Raw genomic sequence first — 18,278 nt, 5'->3', positions numbered from 1 at the left:
CGGGTCTAACATGATACTGTGAAAGTTCAATCCATAGTGGCTCCAACACAGCCGCGAGAGTTCAGTTCAAGCGGATCCAAGACAGCAGCGAGAGTCCCGTCCACAGGAAACCATCTCAAGCGGAGGCGGATCCGCAGCGTAGAGATGTCCCCAACCGATACACAGGCGAGCGGTCCATCCTGGGTCCCGACGAGGGGTTCATCCTGGGTCTCGACTCTGGACAGCCAGTACTTCATCCATGGTCATCGGACCGGACCCCCTCCACAAGGGAGGGGGGGACATAGGAGAAAGAAAAGAAGCGGCAGATCAACTGGTCTAAAAAGGAGGTCTATTTAAAGGCTAGAGTATACAGATGAGTTTTAAGGTGAGACTTAAATGCTTCTACTGAGGTAACATCTCAAACTTGTCTGTTCGGGCATTCCAGAGTACTGGAGCCCGAACGGAAAACGCTCTATAGCCCGCAGACTTTTTTTGGGCTCTAGGAATCACTAATAAGCCGGAGTCTTTTGAACGCAGATTTTTTTCTCGGGAGACTCCCAAAGTTCAGTGCCCGTCCCGAAAATCACCCAGTGCAAACCATTCTTCCGAATTTCCACCGGGACAACGATATTGGGGGGGGGCCTTAAGGGCATTCCCTTTAGCGTTCTCTACAACCTGTCGTCACATACGCTTTTCTTCCATACAAACAGCGTGCCGGTCCAGTCACATAATATTTACGGCTTTTACACACACATAAGTGAATGCAAGTCATACTTGGTCAACAGCCATACAGGTCACACTGAGGATGGCCGCAGAGACAACTTTAACACTGTTACAAATATGCGCCACACTGTGGAACCCACACCAAACAAGAATGACAAACACATTTCGGGAGAACATCCGCACCGTAACACAACATAAACACAACAGAAGAAATACCCAGCGCCCCACTAACTTTTCTGGGGCGCTACAATATACACCCACGCTACCACCAAACCCCACTCCCTAGCTTGTTCAATATTCAATGCAAAACCTGTTTGGGTCCTCTTAAAAGGTTAATTTGTTCAACCTTGGCCCGCGGCTTTGTTTAGTTTTAAATTTCGGCCCACTCTGTATTTGAGTTTGACACCCCTGTTCTAGATTGTCACTGAAGGCATCAAACTACGAAAGGTGAAATAACTGAAAACATGTTTTATTTTCTTGTTTCTTCAAAATAGCCACCCTTTGCTGGGATTACCTTTTCGCACACTCTTGGCATTCTCTCGATGAGCTTCAACATGTAGTCACCTGAAATGGTTTTCACTTAACAGGTGTCATGGTTTTGATGCCTTCAGTGACAATCTACAATGTAAATAGTCATGAAAATAAAGACAATGCATTGAAATGATGGGCTTCACGGTGGCAGAGGGGTTAGTGCGTCTGCCTCACAATACGAAGCTCCTGCAGTCCTGGGTTCAAATCCAGGCTCGGGATCTTTCTGTGTGGAGTTTGCATGTTCTCCCCGTGAATGCGTGGGTTCCCTCCGGGTACTCCGGCTTCCTCCCACTTCCAAAGACATGCACCTGGGGATAGGTTGATTGGCAACACTAAATTGGCCCTAGTGTGTGAATGTGAGTGTGAATGTTGTCTGTCTATCTGTGTTGGCCCTGCGATGAGGTGGCGACTTGTCCAGGGTGTACCCTGCCTTCCGCCCGATTGTAGCTGAGATAGGCGCCAGCGCCCCCCGCGACCCCACAAGGGAATAAGCGGTAGAAAATGGATGGATGGATGAAATGATTAGGTGTGTCCACATTTTTGGCCTGTACTGTATATAGAGAAAAATTAACAAAAATAGTTTGCATGGTATGTATCTACGGTTCATAGTCCGACGTGGCTAATGTAAAAATATGTTGTTCCTTCTAGAATTTGGCGGGTGCGGCTTCAATAGCTTGGAAAATACGGTCATTTGATTCTGCATCCGTCCTCTGTACAATATGGTGCTATATTTCTTTAAACTCAAATGCTGACTTTTCTGCATTATTTGCATGCACAGATAGATTTAATAAAATGATCCTAACTGTCACAAAGTTGTTTTATTCGGAATGACTCCATGAATAAAGTAACAATCCGTTCTTTTCATTGCACCGCCAGGATTCACATGGCTACTCATCTCCAAGCCTTGTCCTCCTTGATAGGAGAGCCCCCGCCCCCAACCCTGCTATATTTAGAGACCACTTGTAGCTGCAACCTGATTGGCCAGCTGACTTGTCAATCACGAACATGCTTTAATAGTTTACATTGGAGTGAACCCTGGGCCAAATTTAACCACGGGGGCAGGGTTGAGAGAGTGCCCGGCAACGTCAACATCTGAAGGAAGGTCCTGGATCCTTCCTGAGCTCATGGACCAGGAACCAGTGGGGTCGTCGGCGTGGAACTGACGCAGGAATCCCCTTTTCCTGTCCATTCAAGGGCATTACTTAAGGCCTCCGAAGATCGCGCTTGCACCACTAAGTCGGCCCAATGGACCCTGGAAGACGCCGAGGGTTTGAATACCAGGGATGCATCAGCTGATAAGGTGAGTTTCAGGTCTAGACATTAAAAGTCAATTGCTATTCTACAGTTAAAGAGAACAACTGTGAGCAGTCCAGGTGCTGACATTACTAACATTCTAACTCTGAACTTAAACAGCGTCTGGCCGGTGTTCCCTTTCACTCAGTGCACGGATCGTGTTGCCCAAGTCCAGGCCGCCGCGTCTTGCACGCTCATGACTGGAACCTGCCTTTCCTTGTCCACACGTGCCAAAAATATATAACCTCTTGCAGTCAATATGATCCCGTCCACGTGGAATAGACCGGCCGTCGCCAAGTTGTACGCTTGTTGAGCAGCCTTCCTCTTGAGACTGAACTTGGTAAGGCATTCTCAAAGACCGTAACTCAAGGGTCTCGAACTCCATTTGACTGGGGGCCGCTAAAGATCACTTCAGAATGATGTTTTAACCACGGCGTGAATTTATTAACTACCGTATTTCCTTGAATTGCCGCCAAGGCGCTAATCAATTTAAAATCTCTTCTCACTCCGGCGCTTACCAAAGTAATGCGGTAAATTTAGGCCGGCGCTTATAAATTTGAGTGTGATGTAAGGATACCATCATAAAAAGCACATTTAATAAAAAATAAGTCCATGCGCAGCTCCTTCTGATCAAAAGCATCGATAACTTGTTTATAGAAGTCTTCCTTATCTTTCTTTCAGTTTTAAAAGTCTCTCTGTCTCGATGGAGATCTTCCTTTGTTACTTCCTGCTTCGATTGAAAGTCCAGTTTAGAAACCTATTTTATTTTAGATATGTTATCCTCCATGTTAAAAGCGCTGCTCATTCTTGCGGCTTGTTGTCACTTCTCCTGCAGCCGAGTTGTCGCAAGAAGGATCACTATCGCCCTCTACCACCAGGAGGCGGGAGTCATTTAATGACTCATATTTAAATGATAAATGGGTTGTACTTGTATAGCGCTTTTCTACCTTCAAGGTACTCAAAGCGCTTTGACACTACTTCCACATTTACCCATTCACACACACATTCACACACTGATGGAGGGAGCTGCCATGCAAGGCGCCAACCAGCACCCATCAGGAGCAAGGGTGAAGTGTCTTGCTCAGGACACAACGGACGTGACGAGGTTGGTACTAGGTGGGAATTGAACCAGGGACGCTCGGGTTGCGCACGGCCACTGCGCCACGCCGTCCCTTGACACTTTTTGACACACGCAGCTACGGTATATTAATAAAACATAGCTGCTTACTGTTCTTTTCAGCATATTCAATAGCTTGGACCTTAAATCCTACTGAATAGCTTTTAATCTTCTTCCCTTTATGCGATTTCAGATTATTAAAATCAGCCTCCTCCATGTTAAAAGTGCAAGCGAGAGGAAAAAATTAAACCATCACTGCTCATTCTTGCTGCTTGTTGTCATTTCTCCTGCAGCCAAGTAGTCACAAGAAGGATCACTAGCGCCCTCTACCACCAGGAGGCAGGAGTCATTTAATGACTTATATTTGACACACGCAGGTACGGTATAATAATAAAACATAGCTGCTTACTGTTCTTTTTAGCATATTCCATATCTTGGACCTTCAATCCTACTGAATAGCTCTTAATCTTCTTCCCTTTATGCGATTTCAGATTATTAAAATCAGCCTCCTCCATGTTAAAAGTGCAAGCGAGAGGAAAAAATTAAACGATCGCTACTCATTCTTGCTGCTTGTTGTCATTTCTCCTGCAGCCGAGTTGGCGCAAGGAGGATCGCTAGCGCCCTCTACCACCAGGAGGCGGGAGTCATTTAATGACTTAAATTTGACACACGCAGCTACGGTATATTAATAAAACATAGCTGCTTACTGTTCTTTTTAGCATATTCCATATCTTGGACCTTAAATCCTACTGAATAGCTCTTAATCTTCTTCCCTTTATGCGATTTCAGATTATTAAAATCAGCCTCCTCCATGTTAAAAGTGCAAGCGAGAGGAAAAAATTAAACGATCGCTGCTCATTCTTGCTGCTTGTTGTCATTTCTCCTGCAGCCGAGTTGTCACAAGAAGGATCACTATCGCCCTCTACCACCAGGAGGCGGGAGTCATTTAATGACTCATATTTGACACACGCAGCTACGGTATATTAATAAAACATAGCTGCTTACTGTTCTTTTCAGCATATTCAATAGCTTGGACCTTAAATCCTACTGAATAGCTCTTAATCTTCTTCCCTTTATGCGATTTCAAATTATTGAAATCAGCCTCGGCTTCACGGTGGTGCGTCTGCCTCACAATACGAAGGCCCTGCAGTCCTGGGTTCAAATCCAGGCTCGGGATCTTTCTGTGTGGAGTTTGCATGTCTTCCCCGTGAATGCGTGGGTTCCCTCCGGGTACTCCGGCTTCCTCCCACTTCCAAAGACATGCACTTGGGGATAAGTTGATTGGCAACACTAAATTGGCCCTAGTGTGTGAATGTGAGTGTGAATGTTGTCTGTCTATCTGTGTTGGCCCTGCGATGAGGTGGCGACTTGTCCAGGGTGTACCCCGCCTTCCGCCCGATTGTAGCTGAGATAGGTGCCAGCGACCACAAAAGGAAATAAGCGGTAGAAAATGGATGGATGGATGAAATCAGCCTCCTCCATTTCTAAAATGATGACAGGTGAAGTGTCACTCGTGACGTGACGAGTTTGACCCGGTGGAAATTCTAGGCTGATGCTAATTATTTTGCGACACGAGTTTAACCCGGCGGAAATTTTAGACATGCGCTAATAAATAAAATAGTTTGCAAAACGAGTTCGACCCGGCAGTAATTCTAGACAGGCGCATACTATATACCCGGCGGCAATTCAAGAAAATACGGTACTTCTACCGCAGTGGCCCCCAACTTTTTTGTATCCGCGGACAGGTCAATGCTTAATAATTTGTCCCGTGGACCGGGTGGGGGGGATACTTATTTTATTATTTTTTTCTTTGTCATGAAAAAGGGACGTTTTTGTCATGAAAAAGGGAGGTTTTTGTGGTTGGTGCACTAATTGTAAGTGTATATTGTGTTTTTTTTGTTGATTTAATAAAAAAATGAAAACATATTTATTTTTTTATAAAAATTAATAAAAAATTATTCCACGGCCCGGTGGTTGGGGACCACTGCTCTACCGGATGCTACAGTGACCCCGAGCTAACCTGTTGTAATTCCTTCAATGTAACATTCTATGCAAAATGTTTATATCGCACCACTGTTGTTTCCTAGGAGACACTTTCGCTTGCTTACAGCCAGTAGCTCATTGTGTTGCCCAGTGTGTGTTTGTTGTATCGTCGTGTTTATGTTCGCACCGTCATTAGCTTGTCCGTTAGTTCATTAAAAAAAAAAGTTTTAAAATGTTCATGAAATTTGTAGGAAATGTCAGAAATGGGATGAAAAAAATAAATGAAAACTAAATATTATTGGGTTTTTTTTACATTGCCTCACTCGTGTACGCATTAGTGTTGTCCCGATATCAATATTTTGGTACCGATACTGATACCAAAATGTATTTTGATACTTTGATACTTTTCTAAATAAAGGGAACCACGAAAAAATTCATTATTGGCTTTATTTGAACAAAAAATCTCACAGTACATTAAACATTTGTTTCTTATTGCGAGTTTGTTTTTAAATAAAATAGTGAACAAACAAAGACTCCGAATTTGTTTGCTAAAGTATGCAGTAACATATTGTGTCATTTTCCATTCTATTATTTGGTCAAAATTATGAAGGACAAACGGTAAAAAATGAATTATTAATCTACTTGTTAATTTACTGTTAATATCTGCTTACTTACTCTTTTAACATGTTCTATCTACACTTCTGTTAAAATGTAATAATCACTTATTCTTCTGTTGTTTGGATGCTTTACATTAGTTTTGGGTGATACCACAAATTTAGGTATCAATCCGATACCAAGTACTTTCAGGATCATACATTGGTCATATTCAAAGTCCCCATGTGTCCAGGGACATATTTCCTGAGTTTATAACATAATATAAAACTTAAAAAAGATTTATCAGACCCATTTTAGTAGAATTGATCCAACAAATCCATCCATTCATCCATTTTCTACCGCTTATTCCCTTTGGGGTCACGGGGGGCACTGGTGCCTATCTCAGCTACAATCGGGCGGAAGGCGGTGTACACCCTGGACAAGTCGCCACCTGATCACAGAAAGACAGACAACATTCACACTCACATTCACACACTAGGGCCAATTTAGTGTTGCCAATCAACCTATCCCCAGGTGCATGTCTTTGGAAGTGGGAGGAAAGTGGAGAACCCGGAGGGAACCCACGCATTCACGGGGAGAACATGCAAACCCCGTTTCCATTTGAGTTGGGAAATTGTGTTAGATGTAAATATAAACGGAATAAAATGATTTGCAAATCCTTTTCAAACCATATTCAATTAAATGCACTACAAAGACAAGATATTTGATGTTTAAACACTAACTTTATATTTTTTGGGCAAAAAATAATTAACTTCGAATTTCATGGCTGCAACACGTGCCAAAGTAGTTGGGAAAGGGCATGTTCACTACTGTGTTACATCATATTTTCTTTCAACAACACTCAATAAACGTTTGGGAACTGAGGAAACTAATTGTTGAAGCTTTGAAGGTGGAATTCTTTCCCATTCTTGTTTTATGTAGAGCTTCAGTCGTTCAACAGTCCGGGGTCTCCGCTGTTGTATTTTACGCTTCATAATGCGCCACACATTTTCTATGGGAGACATGTCTGGACTGCAGGCGGGCCAGGAAAGTACCCGCACTCTTTTACTATGAAGCCATGCTGTTGTAACACGTGGCTTGGCATTGTTTTGCTGAAATAAGCAGGGGCGTCCATGATAACGTTGCTTGAATGACAACATCTGTTGCTCCAAAACCTGTATGTACCTTTCAGCATTAATAGTGCCTTCGCAGATGTGTAAGTTACACATGCCTTGGGCACTAATACACGCCCATACCATCACAGAGGCTGGCTTTTGAACTTTGCGCCTACAACAATCCGGATGGTTATTTTCCTCTTTGTTCCAGAGGACACTACGTCCACAGTTTCCAAATATAATAATTTGAAATGTGGACTCTTCAGACCACAGAACACTTTTCCACTTTGTATCAGTCCATCTTAGATGAACTCGGGCCCAGAGAAGTTGGCGGCGTACCTGGGTGTTGTTGATAAATGGCTTTCGCTTTGCATAGTAGAATTTTAACTTGCACTTACAGATGTAGCGACCAACTGTCGTTACTGACAGTGGTTTTCTGAAGTGTTCCTGAGCCCATGTGGTGATATCCTATACACACTGATGTCGGTTTTTGATGCAGTACCGCCTGAGGGATCAAAGGTCTGTAATATCATCGCTTACGTGCAGTGATTTCTCCAGATTCTCTTAACCTTTTGATGATTTTACGGACCGTAGATGGTAAAATCCCTAAATTCCTTGCAATAGCTCATTGAGAAATGTTGTTCTAAAACTGTTCGAGAATTTGCTTACAAATTGGTGACCCTCGCCCCATCCTTGTTTGTGAATTACTTAGCATTTCATGGAAGCTGCCTTTATACCCAATCATGGCACCCACCTGTTCCCAATTAGCCTGCACACCTGTGGGATGTCCCAAATGAGTGTTTGATGAGCATTCCTCAACTTTATTAGTATTTATTGCCACCTTTCCCAACTTCTTTGTCACTTGTTGCTGGCATCAAATTCTAAAGGGAATGATTATTCGCATAAAAAAAAAAAAAGTCAGTTTTAACATCAAATATGTTGTCTTTGTAGCATATTCAACTGAATATGGGTTGAAAATGATTTGCAAATCATTGTATTCTTTGCGGCGTTCCTGGGTGTTGTTGATAAATGGCTTTCGCTTTGCATAGTAGAATTTTAACTTGCACTTACAGATGTAGCGACCAACTGTAGTTAATGACAGTGGTTTTCTGAAGTGTTCCTGAGCCCATGCGGTGATATCCTATACACACTGATGTCGGTTTTTGATGCAGCACCGCCTGAGGGATCAAAGGTCTGTAATATCATCGCTTACGTGCAGTGATTTCTCCAGATTCTCTTAACCTTTTGATGATTTTACCGACCGTAGATGGTAAAATCCCTAAATTCCTTGCAATAGCTTGTTGAGAAATGTTGTTCTAAAACTGTTCGAGAATTTGCTTACAAATTGGTGACCTTCGCCCCATCCTTGTTTGTGAATTACTTAGCATTTCATGGAAGCTGCTTTTATACCCAATCATGGCACCCACCTGTTCTCAATTAGCCTGTGGGATGTTCCAAATAAGTGTTTGATGAGCATTCCTCAACTTTATCAGTATTTCATGCCACCTTTCCCAACTTCTTTGTCACTTGTTGCTGGCATCAAATTCTAAAGTGAATGATGATTTGCATAAAAAAAAAAAAATGTCAGTTTGAACATCAAATATGTTGTCTTTGTAGCATATTCAACTGAATATGGGTTGAAAATGATTTGCAAATCATTGTATTCTTGGCGGCGTTCCTGGGTGTTGTTGATAAATGGCTTTCGCTTTGCATAGTAGAATTTTAACTTGCACTTACAGATGTAGCGACCAACTGTAGTTACTGACAGTGGTTTTCTGAAGTGTTCCTGAGCCCATGTGGTGATATCCTATACACACTGATGTCGGTTTTTGATGCAGTACCGCCTGAGGGATCAAAGGTCTGTAATATCATCGCTTACGTGCAGTGATTTATCCAGATTCTCTTAACCTTTTGATGATTTTACCGACCGTAGATGGTAAAATCCCTAAATTCCTTGCAATAGCTTGTTGAGAAATGTTGTTCTAAAACTGTTCGAGAATTTGCTTACAAATTGGTGACCTTCGCCCCATCCTTGTTTGTGAATTACTTAGCATTTCATGGAAGCTGCCTTTATACCCAATCATGGCACCCACCTGTTCCCAATTAGCCTGTGGGATGTCCCAAATAAGTGTTTGATGAGCATTCCTCAACTTTATCAGTATTTCATGCCACCTTTCCCAACTTCTTTGGCACTTGTTGCTGGCATCAAATTCTAAAGTGAATGATGATTTGCATAAAAAAAAAAAAAAAATGTCAGTTTGAACATCAAATATGTTGTCTTTGTAGCATATTCAACTGAATATGGGTTGAAAATGATTTGCAAATCATTGTATTCTTGGCGGCGTTCCTGGGTGTTGTTGATAAATGGCTTTCGCTTTGCATAGTAGAATTTTAACTTGCACTTACAGATGTAGCGACCAACTGTAGTTACTGACAGTGGTTTTCTGAAGTGTTCCTGAGCCCATGTGGTGATATCCTATACACACTGATGTCGGTTTTTGATGCAGTACCGCCTGAGGGATCAAAGGTCTGTAATATCATCGCTTACGTGCAGTGATTTCTCCAGATTCTCTGAACCTTTTGATGATTTTACCGACTGTAGATGGTAAAATCCCTAAATTCCTTGCAATAGCTCGTTGAGAAATGTTGTTCTAAAACTGTTCGAGAATTTGCTTACAATTTGGTGACCTTCGCCCCATCCTTGTTTGTGAATTACCTAGCATTTCATGGAAGCTGCCATTATACCCAACCATGGCACCCACCTGTTCCCAATTAGCCTGTGGGATGTTCCAAATAAGTGTTTGATGGGCATTCCTCAACTTTATCAGTATTTAGTGCCACCTTTCCCAACTTCTTTTGCACTTGTTGCTGGCATCAAATTCTAAAGTGAATGATTATTTGCATTAAAAAAAAAATGTCAGTTTGAACATCAAATATGTTGTCTTTGAAAATGATTTGCAAATCATTGTATTCTTGGCGGCGTTCCTGGGTGTTGTTGATAAATGGCTTTCGCTTTGCATAGTAGGATTTTAACTTGCACTTACAGATGTAGCGACCAACTGTAGTTACTGACAGTGGTTTTCTGAAGTGTTCCTGAAAATGATTTGCAAATCATTGTATTCTGTTTATTTATCACAATTTCCCAACTCATATGGAAACTAGGGTTTGTACAAACAGAAAGTTCCTAGGAATGTTTGTTTCTCCTTTGGACTAACCAGCCTTTCAATCCCTCCAGTTCCGTCCGTGGGCCGACATAGACCATGGGGGACTGGAACCTGCTGGGGAAGCTCCTGGAAAAGGCGCAGGAACACTCCACGGTGGTGGGCAAAGTCTGGCTCACGGTCCTCTTCATCTTCCGCATCCTGGTCCTGAGCGCGGCCACGGAGAAGGTGTGGGGCGACGAGCAGTCGGGCTTCACCTGCGACACCAAGCAGCCCGGCTGCGAGAACGTATGCTACGACCTCACCTTCCCCATCTCTCACGTCCGCTTCTGGGTGCTGCAGATCATCTTCGTGTCCACGCCCACGCTGATCTACCTGGGCCACATCCTGCACCTGGTGCGCATGGAGGACAAGCAGAAGGAGAAAGCCCAGCACTCGGACAAGCCGGCCCTGGTGGTGGACGCGCACAATCACAAAAAGCCTCTGATGCGGGACGATAAAGGCCGGGTGCGCATGCACGGCGAGCTCCTGCGCACGTACGTCTTCAACGTCATTTTCAAGACGCTCTTCGAGGTGGGCTTCATCGTGGCGCAGTACCTTTTGTACGGCTTCGAGCTGAAGCCCATGTACACTTGCGACAGGCCGCCGTGTCCCAACGCGGTCAACTGCTACATCTCCCGTCCCACTGAGAAAACCATCTTCATCATCTTCATGCTGGGCGTGGCCAGCGTGTCGCTCCTCCTCAACATCGTTGAGATCTACCACCTGGGCTTCACCAAGTGCCGGCAGGGCATCACCTTCAAGAGGCGCAACCAAACGCTAACGAGCGTCTCCAAGGAGCCCAGCGAGGCCGGGGTGCGGTTGGGCCCGACTTACGACGACTACTTCCATTGCCCGCCCAGCTACAACCTGGCGTCTCTGTCCCCGGCCGCCGCCGAGCCGTCCTTCCACCCGTGCCACAGCAAGGCGGCCTACAAACAGAACAAGGACAACTTGGCGGTGGAAAGGAGCGGCAGCAAGCTGGAGGAATGCGAGCTGAAAGGGAAGAAGCGAGCGGGATCCACCCCTGGGACGCCCATTCAGGGCAAGCCGGGCAGCGCCGTCAAACACGGCAACAACAAGACTAGAATAGACGATCTGAAGATATGAGGTTTCTCGGCCTCCGGGGTCTTACTCTGGTCATTCGTTCAGAGTGCAGGGGTGACTCATTCTGCATTTTTTTCCATGCAAAGTCCAAGATGGAACTTCCGAACACTTTGTTGCAGTGTGACTCGCTGAATTTTTTTGGGACGTGTACAAATAATTTGTAGGGCGGCATAGCTCGGTTGGTAGAGTGGCCGTGCCAGCAACTTGAGGGTTGCAGGTTCGATTCCCGCTTCCGCCAACCTAGTTACTGCCGTTGTGTCCATGGGCAAGACACTTTACCCACCTGCCCCCAGTGCCACCCACACTGCTTTAAATCTAACTTAGATATTAGGTTTCAGTATGTAAAGCGCTTTGAGTCACTAGAGAAAAGCGCTATATAAATATAATTCACAATTCACAGTACAAACCCCGTTTCCATATAAGTTGGGAGATTGTGTTGGATGTAAATATAAACGGAATACAATGATTTGCAAATCATTTTCAACCCATATTCAGTTGAATATGCTATAAAGACAACATATTAGTTGTTATAACTGATAAACATTGTTTTTTCTGTGCAAATAATCATCCATCCATCCATTTTCTACCGCTTATTCCCTTTCGGGGTTGCGGGGGGCGCAAAATAATTAGCATCAGCCTAGTATTTCCACCGGGTCAAACTCGTCACGTCACGAGTGACACTTCACCTGTCATCATTTTCAAAATGGAGGAGGCTGATTTCATCCATCCATCCATTTTCTACCGCTTATTCCCTTTTGTGGTCGCTGGCGCCTATCTCAGCTACAATCTGGTGGAAGGCGGGGTACACCCTGGACAAGTCGCCACCTCACCGCAGGGCCAACACAGATAGACAGACAACATTCACACTCACATTCACACACTAGGGCCAATTTAGTGTTGCCAATCAACCTATCCCCAGGTGCATGTCTTTGGAAGTGGGAGGAAGCCGGAGTACCCGGAGGGAACCCACGCATTCACGGGGAGAACATGCAAACTCCACACAGAAAGATCCCGAGCCTGGATTTGAACCCAGGACTGCAGGACCTTTGTATTGTGAGGCAGACGCACTAACCCCTCTGCCACCGTGAAGCCCCAAATAATCATTAACTTTAAAATTTGATGCCAGCAACACGTGACAAAGAAGTTGGGAAAGGTGGCAATAAATACTGATAAAATTGAGGAATGCTCACCAAACACTTATATGGAACATCCCACAGGTGTGCGGGCTAATTGGGAACAGGTGGGTGCCATGATTGGGTATAAAGGCAGCTTCCATGAAATGCTAAGTAATCCACAAACAAGGATGGGGTGAGGGTCACCACTTTGTAAGCAAATTGTCGAACGACTTTAGAACAACATTTCTCATTGTACCATATGTCCCAGCAAGAAATCTGCGTTCAAAGGACTCCGGCTTATTAGTGATTCCTAAAGCTCAAAAAAGTCTGCGGGCTATAGAGCGTTTTCCGTTCGCGCTCCAGTACTCTGGAATGCCCTCCCGGTAACAGTTCGAGATGCTACCTCAGTAGAAGCATTTAAGTCTCACCTTAAAACTCATTTGCATACTCTAGCCTTTAAATAGACCTCTTTTTTAGACCAGTTGATCTGCCGCTTCTTTTTTTTTTCCTATGTCCCCTCCCTCCCTTGTGGAGGGGGTCCGGTCCGATGACCATGGATGAAGTACTGGCTGTCCAGAGTCGAGACACAGGAAGGACCGCTCGTCGGGACCCAGGATGGACCGCTCGCCTGTGTATCGATTGGGGACATCTCTACGCTGCTGATCCGCCTCCGCTTGGGATGGTTTCCTGTGGACGGGACTCTCGCTGCTGTCTTGGATCCGCTTTGAACTGAACTCTCGCGGATGTGCTGGAGCCACTATGGATTGAACTTTCACAGTATCATGTTAGACCCGCTCGACATCCATTGCTTTCGGTCCCCTAGAGGGGGGGGGGGTTGCCCACATCTGAGGTCCTCTCCAAGGTTTCTCATAGTCAGCATTGTCACTGGCGTCCCACTGGATGTGAATTCTCCCTGCCCACTGGGTGTGAGTTTTCCTTGCCCTTTTGTGGGTTCTTCCGAGGATGTTGTAGTCGTAATGGTTTGTACAGTCCTTTGAGACATTTGTGATTTGGGGCTATATAAATAAACATTGATTGATTGAACGAGTTATTGCAAGGAATTTGGGGATTTTACCAACTACGGTCCGTAAAATCATCAAAAGGTTCAGAGAATCTGGAGAAATCACCGCATGAAAGCCATGATATTACGCACCTCTGATCCCTCAGGCGGTACTGCATTAAAAACCGACATCAATGTGTAAAGGATATCACCACATGGGCTCAAGAACACTTCAGAAAACCACTGCCACTAACTATAGTTGGTCGCTACATCTATAAGTGCAAGTTAAAACTCTACTATGCGAAGCGAAAGCCATTTATCAACAACACCCAGGAAGGCCGCCGGCTTGGCTGGGCTCGAGCTCATCTAAGATGGACTGATGCAAAGTGGAAAAGTGTTCTGTGGTCTGACGAGTCCACATTTCAAATTATATTTGGAAACTGTGGACGTGGTGTCCTCCGGAACAAAAAGAAAAATAACCATCCGGATCGTTATAGGCGCAAAGTTCAAAAGCCAGCCTCTGTGATGGTATGGGGGTGTATTGGTGCCCAAGGCATGGGTAACTTACACATCTGTGAAGGCACCATTAATGCTGAAAGGTCCATACAGGTTTTGGAGCAACCTATGTTGTCATCCAAGCAACATTATCATGGACGCCCCTGCTTATTTCAGCAAAACAATGCCACGCCACGTGTTACAACAGCGTGGCTTCGTAGTAAAAGAGTGCGGGTACTTTCCTGGCCGGACTGCAGTCCAGAAATATCTCCCATCAAAAATGTGTGGCGCATTATGAAGCCTAACATACGACAACAAGACCCCGGACTGTTGAACAACTTAAGCAGTACATCAAGCAAGAATGGTGAAGAATTCCACTTTCAAAACTTCAACAATTAGTTTCCTCAGTTCCCAAACGTTTATTGAGTGTCGTTAAAAGAAAAGGTGATGTAACACAGTGGTGAACATGCCCTTTCCCAACTACTTTGGCACGTGTTGCAGCCATGAAATTCTAAGTTAATTATTATTTGCAAAAAAAAATGAAGTTTATGAGTTAGAACATCAAATATCTTGTCTTTGTTGTGCATTCAATTGAATATGGGTTGAAAATGATTAGCAAATCATTGTATTCCGTTTATATTTACATCTAACACAATTTCCCAACTCATATGAAAATGGGGTTTGTACGTCCAATGCATTAAAAGAAGAATACAGTCGTACCTCCCCTTTAATGCTTAATTGGTTCTCTTAACCCAAAACACTTGTCAATGTCTCTCAATAAGATAAATAGGGCTTGAAAGTGTGATGTGGAAATGCATTGAATTGTGGGTCTTGCAGCCGAATAAAAAACTGCTCAAGTTTTTTTTTTCTTTTAAGAGTTAAAGTTAAGGTACGAATGATTGTCACACACACACACACACACACACACACACACACACACACACACACTATGTGTGGTGAAATTTGTCCTCTGCATCCCCTTGTTCACCCCCTGGGAGTTGAGGGGAGCAGTGAGCAGCAGGGTAATGTAATAATTAGGGGTGCACAAAAAAAAAAAATCGATTCACATCCAAATCGCGATTCTTATTCATCCCAATTTTGAATCGATTAAAAAATAATATTGATAATAAAATAACATTTTTTTGCATAAGAACTTATTTTAAAAAGTTGTTTTTAGGCTAGACTGTAAATAGTGTTGTGCCGATACCAATATTTTGGTACCCATACCGGTACCAAAATGTATTTTGATACTTTTTTGAATAAAGGGTACCACAAGAAATTGCATTATTGGCTTTATTTTAACAAAATATCTTCAAGTACATTAAACATGTGTTTCTTATTGCAGTTAAGTCCTTAAATAAAATAGTGAACATACTAGACAATCTTTTAGTAGTAAGTAAACAAACAAAGACTCCTAATTTAGTCTGCTGATGTATGCAGTAACATATTGTGTCATTTATCCTTCTATTATTTTGTCAAAATTATTAAGGACAAGCGGTAGAAAATGAATTATTAATCTACTTGTTCATTTACTGTTAATATCTGCTTACTTTCTCTTTTAACATGTTCTATCTACACTTCTGTTCAAATGTAATAATCACTTATTCTTCTGTTGTTTGGATGCTTTACATTACTTTTGGATGATACCACAAATTTAGGTATCAATCCGATACCAAGTACTTACAGGATCATACATTGGTCATATTCAAAGTCCTCATGTTTCCTGAGTTTATAAACATAATATCAATTCCTAAAAAAAACAAAGAAGATTTTGTGATGCTAAAAAATATCGATGTAATTATAGTAGTATCGACTTGGTATCATTACAGTGGATAATAGGTATAGATCCACCTATAGCGTTTGTTTACATTTTGACGACGGTGATCTACAGTGTGTAGTGAAGCATGTTTAGCTATTCCTCGTCCTGCCTGGACGATACTTGTAATGAACTTACTTTATTTGTCGCCATGGAGGCGAGAATTAGTGATTTAAAAGTAGCTAAAACACTGCCGACAGCGGCTGGACGTTAGCCGCTAGCTACCTAGCCATGTCTTAAAGTCTTTCAGTGTTACAACTTCGCTTTTAGCGTTAGTTTTTAAGCCAAAGTGCGTCCGTTCTCCCTTTTCTGTCTACACGATGTGTCTGCTTGTAAGTACTCTGTGATTGCGTGCTGCCGAACATGCTCGTCTGCTCCTAAACCAGCAATGACACTACGTGACGACGGCGGGGGGTGGACCGGTACTTTTTTATAAGTGGTAGAGTACCAAATATTAGTCATTAGTACCATACTAAAACCGTACAACCCTACCTATAACCTATTAGAAGTGGTAATTAGCCCTGAGGCATCCACCCATTTGATGCCCTTCGTGTACCCTGGAAATAAAATTAATAAAAGCACGATAAAATGTGTGACTGAACAATGAAGTCTGCTCAGGTTTTGAAATCAAATGTATTTTATGGCCAAATGTTTTACTCCGTGAGATAAGTTACCCGTTAAACAAACCAAATACCACAAGTTCAGTTTGGACCGGAACAATTTTGATGAAATAATACAAAGTTGAATATGTACTTGGTCATCATTTAGTAACATTATGAGCTTTGTGCAATGTTGTGCAATAAGTCATCAAACTGCTGTGTAATATTCCAGAACGTGTGTGTTTGTCTCAGGAGTCTCTGTAACATTCTATCAACAGCTGATTTGGTCATGTGATTGCTTGAAAGTACCCGACAATGTTCTTGGAAGGAAAAAAAAATCCTGAAATAAACTTGTCTTAATAAAGGCCTTAATGGCCACATGCGTGGACAGCACCTTTTAGCTCGTATTTCCAAAATTCTGTACTAAATTGGGGTCTCATGCCAACATATGGACACTTATACTGCTATGTTGTTGTTTTAATTGATTGACTGAGACTTTTATTAGTAGATTGCACAGTACAGTACATATTCCGTACAATTGACCACTAAATGGTAACACCCCAATAAGTTTTTCAATTTGTTTAAGTCGGGTTCCATGGTGTTTATAGTGTCTGAAGAGTATAACATATAATGGAATTTTGAAAGAAAAAGGTGTAAAAATTAAAATTAGCATGTCACTGATGTACACGTTTGTGTACTTATGGACTAAGTCAGGGGTCACCAACCTTTTTGAAACCAAGAACTACTTTTTGGGTACTGATTAATGCGAAGGGCTACCAGTTTGATACACACTGAAATAAATTGCCAGAAATAGCCAATTTGCTCAATTTACCTTTAATAAATAAATCTATATATATGCATATATATATATATAAAATGGGTATTTCCATCCGTCATTCCGTCGTACATTTTTTTTCCTTCTACGGAAGGTTTTTTGTAGGGAATAAATGATGAGAAAAACACTTAAGTGAACGGTTTAAAAGAGGACAAAACAGGAAAAAAATAAAAAATTACATTTTGAAACATAGTTTGAAATTTCGACTCTTTGAAATTCAAAATTCAACCGAAAAAAAGAAGAGAAAAACAAGCTAATTCGAATCTTTTTGAAAATACATTTTAAAAAAACTATTTATGGAACATCATTAGTAATTTTTCCTGATTAAGATGAATTTTAGAATTTTGATGACATGTTTTAAATAGGTTAAAATCCAATCTGCACTTTGTTAGAATATATAACAAATTGGACCAAGCTATATTTCTAACAAAGACAAATCATTATTTCTTCTAGATTTTCCAGAACAAACATTTTAAAAGAAATTCAAAATACTTTAAAATCAGATTTAAATTTGATTGTACAGATTTTCCAGATTTGCCAGAATATGTTTTTGAATTTTAATCATAAGTTTGAATAAATATTTCACAAATATTCTTCGTCGAAAAAACAAAAGCTACAATGAAGAATTAAATTAAAATGTATTTATTATTCTTTACAATAAAAAAAAATATATATACTTGAGCAGGGGACGGCGTGGCGCAGTGGAAGAGTGGCCGTGCGCAACCCGAGCGTCCCTGGTTCAAATCCCACCTAGTACCAACCTCGTCACGTCTGTT

The 18,278-nt window shown here is 42.4% G+C and overlaps 1 protein-coding gene across 1 annotated transcript; it reads left to right on the top strand.

Moving 5' to 3' along the window:
- Positions 1-2,239: 2,239 nt before the first annotated feature.
- LOC133553605 (gap junction alpha-3 protein-like) lies at positions 2,240-17,060 on the top strand. The gene is made up of 2 exons (XM_061901984.1): positions 2,240-2,533; positions 10,571-17,060. Exon 2 carries the CDS (start codon positions 10,596-10,598, stop codon positions 11,643-11,645), a length of 1,050 nt encoding a protein of 349 aa, XP_061757968.1. The 5' UTR covers positions 2,240-2,533; positions 10,571-10,595; the 3' UTR covers positions 11,646-17,060.
- The last annotated feature ends 1,218 nt before the right edge of the window (positions 17,061-18,278 follow it).

Source organism: Nerophis ophidion, linkage group LG05, assembly GCF_033978795.1.
Source record: "Nerophis ophidion isolate RoL-2023_Sa linkage group LG05, RoL_Noph_v1.0, whole genome shotgun sequence".
Lineage (NCBI taxonomy): Eukaryota > Metazoa > Chordata > Actinopteri > Syngnathiformes > Syngnathidae > Nerophis > Nerophis ophidion.
Note: the sequence above shows the minus strand (reverse complement) of the source record. Positions and strands in the feature narration are given on the sequence as shown.